Source organism: Populus alba, chromosome 3 (assembly GCF_005239225.2).
Source record: "Populus alba chromosome 3, ASM523922v2, whole genome shotgun sequence".
NCBI lineage: Eukaryota > Viridiplantae > Streptophyta > Magnoliopsida > Malpighiales > Salicaceae > Populus > Populus alba.
Window position 1 is genome coordinate 21,650,751 of NC_133286.1, and position 8,353 is coordinate 21,659,103.

Genomic DNA, 8,353 nt, shown 5'->3' on the forward strand with positions numbered 1-8,353 from the left:
CTACTGTAATTTCGGTGTTAATTCTCTTTTTTCTCTGCTAAACTTGTCGTCAAAGAAAATCTGTTTTGTCACGTAAGAGGGAGGGCACAGTTATGGGGGGGCAGAAAAAGAAAGAAAAGCATGATACATGGCAACGCTTTAAAAAACATGATGGAATAGCGTGTTTGACAGTGTGACAAAATAGATTTAAAAAGCATGCCAATGATATTTTTGATATCAGCACACAAACCAAACTCAATTTTAATAAAAAAAATAAATTTAAATTTAGACAAAACATAAATGCAAACGCAGCATCAAAGAGAGTGAAAGGCGCTCCACACCCACCACCCAAAAGATACAGGTATTTTTCATGTACTAATGCTAGATTACACGCTTCTACAATTTTTTGGTTAAAAAATTAATTATTAAGAGTGAAAAACCTAAAATATCTTTCATGTTACGAAATTAAATATATAAAAAAAAATCACGCCAAAAGATGAGATCACCCCGAATAATTGTTTTTTTTTTTTTTTTTTGCAATTTTAAAGGTAGAAAAGTTATTTTTCTATTTTGTAAAAAACAAAAAGGGAGAAATACACTTGGCCAACACTTTAATTTTTTTATGTGGGGTAAATCAGTAATTTGATTGTTAAAAAAAAAAGTTAAAAAAAAAAAAAAAATACATGACATTATTGTCCAACAATCTTTTAATGCACCTGTAAAAAATTAAAATATAGTAATTGGTGCTTTTTAAAATATATTTTTATTTAAAATTATATTAAAATAATATTTGTAAGTTTTTAAAAATTATTTTTGTTATTAATTCATCAAAATGATTTAAAAATATTAAAAAATTATTAATTTAAAATATAAAAAATATATTTTTAGGTACCCAATTTTTCAAAAGAACAAACTCGTAATTTACCGGTCGTTTTTTTTATCTGTGTACAGTATTTTGCACAGTTTTTAGCCTACGCACTTTATTGTTTCTGTTAATAATATATATATATTATTATTCATTTTGATGAAAATAAAGCATCAGGTGCTTCCTGCCGCTGTAAGTGACTGACACCACTCTCTAGGGTTCATCGTCATCTCTTCTTCAGAAAACAAATATCCCCAAATTAATGTTCTCCAATTAGGGTTGTCTTTTCGTTTTTCTTCACCAATTCACATCCTTGCGCAAAATCTCTCTCCACAATGATAAAAAACGACGACGTTTCCTTCACTTCTTCTGCTCTCAAAATTGCACCTTTCCTTCACCACCAAACTAAACCCTCTCTCCCTTTCTTCTCTCAACTTGTCCAAACCAAACTCACCTTCCTCAACTCGCTCCTAACCCGCACCAGGTTCCCCAACTCATCCCTCCTCTGCTCCGCCTCGCTCTCCCTAACTCGGCCCTCCTCCCCCGGGTCGGACCCTAAATCCCTGCCGATCCTCTGCTCCGCGTCATTGTCTCTGAGTCAGTCTCAACTCCGTGATTCGACTCAGAATGACTCGGTGGTGGCTCAGCAGAAGAGTGGTGGGGCGAGTGGGGTTCATGGGCCGAGTCGGTATGATGAGGAGAGGGTGCTGATAAGCGAAGTGTTGGTGAGGAATAAAGACGGGGAGGAACTGGAGAGGAAGGATTTGGAAGCTGAGGCTCTAGCTGCGTTAAAAGCTTGCCGTGCTAACTCAGCTCTTACAGTTCGTGAAGTTCAGGAGGATGTGCATAGGGTTATTAGTAGTGGGTACTTTTGCTCCTGTATGCCTGTTGCTGTTGACACACGTGATGGCATTCGACTGGTTTTTCAGGTAGGTGGGACCCGCCAAATTACGAATTTTCAGTCTCAATTATAATTGGGATGTTGGGCTTATAGAAAGTTAATGTCTTTGAGCATTGTGGCTTGCATTCGTGCATTGTGTGAGGATGTTTGTAAACAAGAGGAGATGGCAATGCAATGGTATGGGTTGAATTAATGGCTAATGTTGCTTTCTTGTGGCATAAGGTAGAGCCAAACCAGGAGTTTCATGGGCTAGTATGCGAAGGGGCTAGTGTTCTTCCGACAAAGTTTTTACAGGATGCTTTTCGTGGCGGATATGGTAGGTTGTATTTCGTATTACATTTATAGAGGTTAATGATACATGTTGTATGTAGAGCTGGAGAAATTATTACATAGACCACATCATCCCTTGTCAGTGAACACAAGATACTTAGATAAAATATGGTAGTCCCCACTGAATAATGTGTATGCATTTCACATGAGTTTGTCTACATGTTTTGTGTTTATTAGCTTAATCTATGAGCGATGCGGTAGACCAAGTCTAATGCCCATTTTTTTTTTTATCTCTTCCTTCTTGCCCTTCTCATACTCATTATTTTGTAGATTGTTTTGCCTTTCCGGTTTTCTGTGTTTTTTCCTCTAATATATAATGTTTCAAACTAAGGGAATTCTACAATATAGACATGTCTTTTTTAGTTATGGTATGATTCTATTTCGTGGTGATTTTTAGGTATCTATCCGGCACGCGGTTACGGGTGTTGTCATTCTAACTTAAAATGTTTAAATAGGGGACTTTCATTGATTTTATTTTTGGTGTCAAGCTGTGCAGGAAAAGTGGTTAATATTAAGCAATTGGATGAAGTGATAAGTTCCATCAATAGCTGGTACATGGAGCGTGGTCTTTTTGGCATGGTTTGTGTTTCATCTTTCATGATATTATATCATCATCATCATAACCTGGGATTAAAATATTAGGTTCTCCATGATTTATGACCACAACTTTTACATTAGCATCAGTTTTCTTTTCATTTTTATAGGTCTCAAATGCTGAGATACTCTCTGGGGGTATTATAAGGTTACAAATTGCAGAAGCGGAGGTGAATGACATTTCCATACGCTTTCTTGACCGAAAAACGTAAGAGTGTTCTTTCAATTTGTTACACAATCTCATTCACATTCACAAGCACCCAGATGTGGAGACAAAGACGCATTACTAATATGTGCTTTAATGCTCCAGTGGTGAACCAACCAAAGGGAAGACAAAGCCTGAGACGATACTTAGGCAACTTACAACCAAAAAGGGACAGGTAATTCTGGCATAGCTTTTTTTCTTTTGTCATTTCAAACGATATTTCCTCATTACATCATGTTTATAATGATCATTTCTGGCAAACTGGGGGGCTTCAGCATTTTTCTGCATTCAAAGTCATAGTTTTTGTAATTTGTAGCATTCATCTATGTTTTTCCTGCGGTTATTAAATAAAAGTTAACTCCTCCTTAACTCTATTTTACATCAATTCCTTAGTTTTTTTTTAAGGATTTTTACTCAAATTGTCATTTATGGAAATTAAATTTAGCTTAAATATATTCACTGACATGTTTTTCTATTTGAAATGGCTCCTTTATAGGTTTACAGCATGCTTCAAGGGAAAAGAGATGTGGATACTGTGTTAACTATGGGAATCATGGAAGATGTTAGCTTTATTCCCCAACCTGCTGAAGGTAAAAAAGAGAGGATGTTATACATTGTAACTAGTGTCACGATGAGATGCATATTTTGAATTATTATATTCTGAAAAATGCTAGCTGAAATATACATCTTTGAACATATATGTACTCACTTTCACACATGCACATATATGTCTGTTTGCAGGCACTCATCACACGCTTATTTGTGTGTGTCCATGCATCTTTGCTGTAACATTGGACCCATGTTTAGAGAACGATGGGTAGAATCCACTTGAGAGTATTCTCAAATAAATTTGGTTTTTGTGTGATTTGATATCAATTGGTGTATCAAGCATAACACTGAAGATTCAATGTTCTATCAATGATACCTTTTGACATGGTCTATACTTTTTGCTAGTCATTGAGTGTCTCTTTTGTGTTATACATATTTTCTGAACAATCATTTATGTTAGCATAATTGAATGGAGGTGCCTATGTGTATACATAACACAGCTGTTCTATCCCAAACATTGAACTTGAAACTGTTTTTTCCCCTCTCTTTGTTTAGATACTGGCAAAGTTGATTTGATAATGAATGTTGTTGAACGGCCAAATGGAGGATTTTCTGCTGGTGGTGGGATATCAAGTGGGTGAGTGATATTAACATAGAGGGCACTGATCCCATGCCTTTCCTCATTTACATTTATATCAACTTATCTTTGGTGGACTGGAAACATCATATACTGATTACATTGCAATTTCTAGGACTACAAGTGGCTCTCTACCAGGACTTATTGGAAGGTAATTTTACCAAATAAATGACGTTCTCGGTTTAGTTTTCCTCTAAAAAATGCTTGATAATCTTTAGTTAGTGGCTTTGTTACTACGTGGAAACTTGTGAGGAATGTTGTTTTACCCCACATTTGCCTTTGTATCTGTTGCAGCTTTGCATATTCTCATAGGAATGTTTTTGGACGAAACCAGAAACTTAATATTTCCCTTGAGAGGGGCCAAATTGACTCAATCTTTCGAATAAACTACACAGACCCCTGGATTGAAGGGGATGACAAACGGACTTCTAGAACAATTATGGTTCAGGTAATCTTTTGTCATGTTGCCTCTACTTGCAATTATTTTTTGGTGATAATGTAAAAGCGCTCATTGCTTTGTGAACTGATTTTGCCTGCACTAGAATTCAAGAACCCCTGGGAATCTTGTTCATGGTAACCAACCTGTAAATAATAGCCTGACGATTGGCAGAGTTGCAGCTGGTATAGAATTTAGCAGACCACTCAGACCAAAGTGGAGTGGAACAGTCGGACTTATTTTTCAGGTACTTAATTATATTATTGAAAATTGGCAGCATTAATGAGTAAATGAACAGCTGTATCTGGCTTTCCATAGCTTTCCCTTGATAATAATGACATTATGAATAATTGTCTTCATAAATTCATAGATTACCAACCTTGTTCTCATTATTTTATATTTTCCATGTCCATAAATCTTTGAATGTGTTTTCCATTTAATAATGGGCTTTTCCAGGTTAACATCTCAAATTCCCTCTACTAGTAGAAAGTGTTTTATTTGGTCTGTTTACCAACATAATGTGACATTGTGTCCTTGTACAACACAATTTTTATTTGATCACAACCCCTTGTCTGTTAATGCAGTTAGGACTTAGGGGTTGACTAATGAGATCTTGACATATGGAAAATTAGTTGGAAAAAAGGTATTTGGTCCACGTGTTGTGATTTCACTGGTTAACCATTAAGTGCCAGGAGTGTTAATAGGTGGAGGGTTTTTATTAAATGAAAACTTTGTTATACAGGGATAAAATATGACATTATGTTGGTAGAGGGACCCCATAAAACAGTTTCTACTAGTAGAGGGAATAACTATATTGAAAGCCCATTATATAATGGCTTTAATCAGTGCTTCAAAATAATTAAGGAATTCAGATATTTCTATGTTCACCAGGCTTGCATGGAAAACATATAGAATGCCTTTATGTTATTTTGGTTACTTGTAGAAATTTTGAAAGTTTTATTCTCTTGGTTAGATAACAATTTGGCATAAGCTGTATTACCTATTTTTGTTTATTGATTCCCAATATCTCAGCATGCTGGTGCTCGTGATGAAAAAGGAGACCCTAAGATCAAAGACCATTACAACAGCCCCCTCACTGCAAGGTACACATCTCTGGTGGAAAATGCCATCAAGCCTTTTGATTTTTAACTCCCAATGTTTTATTGGTTGTCAATTGCGAATATACTTGCCTTGTGATTTACTTTTTCTGTTTACATTTGTGTCATGCAGTGGCAAGAATCATGATGATATGTTGCTTGCTAAATTTGAAAGTGTATATACAGGTTCTGGGGACCATGGCTCTTCCATGGTTAGTCATTTATAACTAAGCAGGAATTTCTTATCCTGGCATTTTATTATAATATGCTTATTAAAAAATGAAAAGAACGAAAAGGTCTGTAGTTTTGGTTTTTACTGTTTTATGGATTGGCATTTTTTTTTTTTTTTTGTCTTTGCAGTTTGTGTTTAACATGGAACAAGGACTACCTCTTTGGTCCGAGTGGCTGTTTTTCAACAGAGTTAATACTCGTGCTAGAAAGGGTGTAGAAATTGGTCCTGCTCTTTGTCTTCTGAGGTTTGGTATTTGTTTCTTTCTTTATGTACTTTTTACCTGTGAGCAAGTCTGTAAAGTGGCTTAAATAGCCTTTATTCGGTATATATGAGGAAAGTTTCAGATGATAAACAGTTGCAAAGTGTTAAGCAGCTTTAAATGAAGTTTTGACCATTGAAAATTACCAAATTATTTAGTCTGGAAAAAAAATGTGTTTATATGTTGGGGAGAATTGCAAAATTATTAAAGCTTCAGTGTACTATTCAGAATGCTAAAGTCCACTATGCTTCTGTATCATAGCCAATAGGATACGTCTTTTTTATTGGCTCCTGCTTGTACTCTTATTTATATCAAAGTTGAAGCAATCATCTGGTACTGCTGGTTAAGTTTCCTTTCCTTCTCATTTTCAGTTTGTCTGGTGGTCATGTGATGGGTAATTTCTCTCCTCATGAAGCATTTGCCATTGGCGGAACAAACAGTGTGAGAGGATATGAAGAAGGGGCTGTGGGCTCTGGTCGATCATATGCAGTTGGCTCAGGCGAAATTTCTTTCCCTGTGGTAGGTCACTGCTGGCAACTTTTGTTTTTTTATGAATTTTGTACCACTGGCATTATGATACTGGCCTTGTTTTTTTACTTTTATGAATGCTGTGCATGGTTGACACTAATTTCATCACAATCCAAACGTCAAGGGAAAGCTTTAGTTATTTGTCTGTTCTTTTCTTGGCAGTTGGGACCAGTGGAAGGAGTTTTTTTTGCTGACTATGGAACAGACCTTGGATCTGGATCCACTGTGCCTGGTATGTTTTTTTGTGTGTGTGATTTCTTGATTCACTACTTAGGATGTTGGTTCTGTCTGTATGGATATGTTATTTGTGCAAAAAAGGATTGAAAAATAGGCACGAGTCATTTGTTCTCTCCTGGCATTAAAAGCTGGTGGTTGATGCAACTATCAGTACTGGACTGGAATGGGATTGGCAACCCCGTCCAAAGATACGGGGCAGGCTAAAGACTGCTTGTTATGCAGGGCATGACTCTAACCTCAACACGATCAATTTTAATAGAGTAACTTGCCGGCTAATTTATATCAAGCTTGATTGCTGAACTGATTAGTTTTCGTTCTTCAAAGATGCTGCGTGCGCAAGGATGTATCCTTTTTTATCAGCAAGGGGATGAGTTTTACTAAAATGATGCACATTTCACCTAAACCTCTGTTTTTGGTCATTCATTGCAGGTGATCCTGCTGGGGCAAGGCTGAAGCCTGGAAGTGGATATGGGTATGGCTTCGGCATCCGTGTGGACTCGCCATTAGGTCCTCTTCGGCTTGAATATGCATTTAATGACAGGCACACAAAGAGATTCCATTTTGGAGTAGGTCACCGAAATTAAGGGCAGCTTGCTTCCTAGCACTTTTTTTGAATCAATTCTATTGCTTTGTTGTAGAGGCTCATTATTTGTGTTTCTAGTTCTATGCATCTCTAATTCTATCATCAATGGCCTCGAGGCCCTGTGGGGTGCGCTCACCTTTTTAATCACCCCATCAATCTTGATTTAGCAAACAGTCAGGATTGATTTTTTGATCTGTGCATTCTTTAAGGTAGGTCACGTTCACATCAAACAATGGAACATAGTTTACATTGAATAGACGAGCTCCTTGGGTTTTCCTTTCAATGTTCATCTTCTTTTGCTTGAAGTCTATGGTCTAAGCATGTGGTTCTGTCCCCTTTCAATGGATAGATAACAGTCACCAAAGCGCAAGGGAAACTTTTTCTGTAATTGAAGAAAGCTAAGCAATTCCTTGAAATGAAAAAAAAAAAGATAGACAAAAAAAAAAAAAAAACTCTCACTCACACACACACATATTCCTTGTGTCTGTCTCTTGGTAGTTATTCTTTAAATAATATAAAATTTCTCATCATGTTTTCCTGAACAATAAATTTAGGATTAAGACTTAATTAATATATGAACGTGATGTGCCAGGTAAACTTTCCATGATAGATCTCCTCTAATTAAGCTTGCATAAATTTTTAGGAATAACAAAATTCATTAATGATTTTTGTTTTAAAAATATCATTTACCTTCATTCCTAACTATATTTATCAAAGTTATTATACCTGCTGACCTGACTCATGAAGGCTTGATCAGGCTAACATGGGGCACATTAAAATTATTATACCGTGCCTGATTTATAACTTAATCTAAATTTTGTTTGTTTCGTATGAAATATTTAATAGTAAAATATTTTTTTAGATTTTTTTTTTATATTTGTTTCTCAAAATATTTTTTTTAAAAATGATTTTGTTTGTTTC

The 8,353-nt window shown here is 35.8% G+C and overlaps 1 protein-coding gene across 5 annotated transcripts; it reads left to right on the plus strand.

Annotated features, from left to right (window-relative positions):
• The first annotated feature begins 1,003 nt into the window (after nt 1-1,003).
• On the plus strand, nt 1,004-7,715 carry LOC118054329 (outer envelope protein 80, chloroplastic). Of its 5 annotated transcripts, none has more exons than XM_035065863.2 (16): nt 1,004-1,773; nt 1,968-2,061; nt 2,572-2,654; nt 2,780-2,877; nt 2,980-3,049; nt 3,371-3,464; nt 3,979-4,060; nt 4,176-4,211; nt 4,355-4,508; nt 4,603-4,743; nt 5,529-5,599; nt 5,727-5,805; nt 5,954-6,069; nt 6,456-6,603; nt 6,775-6,844; nt 7,279-7,715. In XM_035065863.2, exons 1-16 carry the CDS (start codon nt 1,180-1,182, stop codon nt 7,431-7,433), a joined length of 2,085 nt encoding a protein of 694 aa, XP_034921754.1. In that variant the 5' UTR covers nt 1,004-1,179; the 3' UTR covers nt 7,434-7,715. The 5 variants fall into 5 exon arrangements, with proteins under 5 accessions (XP_034921754.1, XP_034921755.1, XP_034921757.1 ...); XM_035065866.2 differs by having other exon boundaries at nt 1,634-1,773; nt 1,972-2,061; nt 2,564-2,654; XM_035065865.1 differs by having other exon boundaries at nt 1,634-1,773; nt 1,972-2,061.
• Nucleotides 7,716-8,353: the final 638 nt, after the last annotated feature.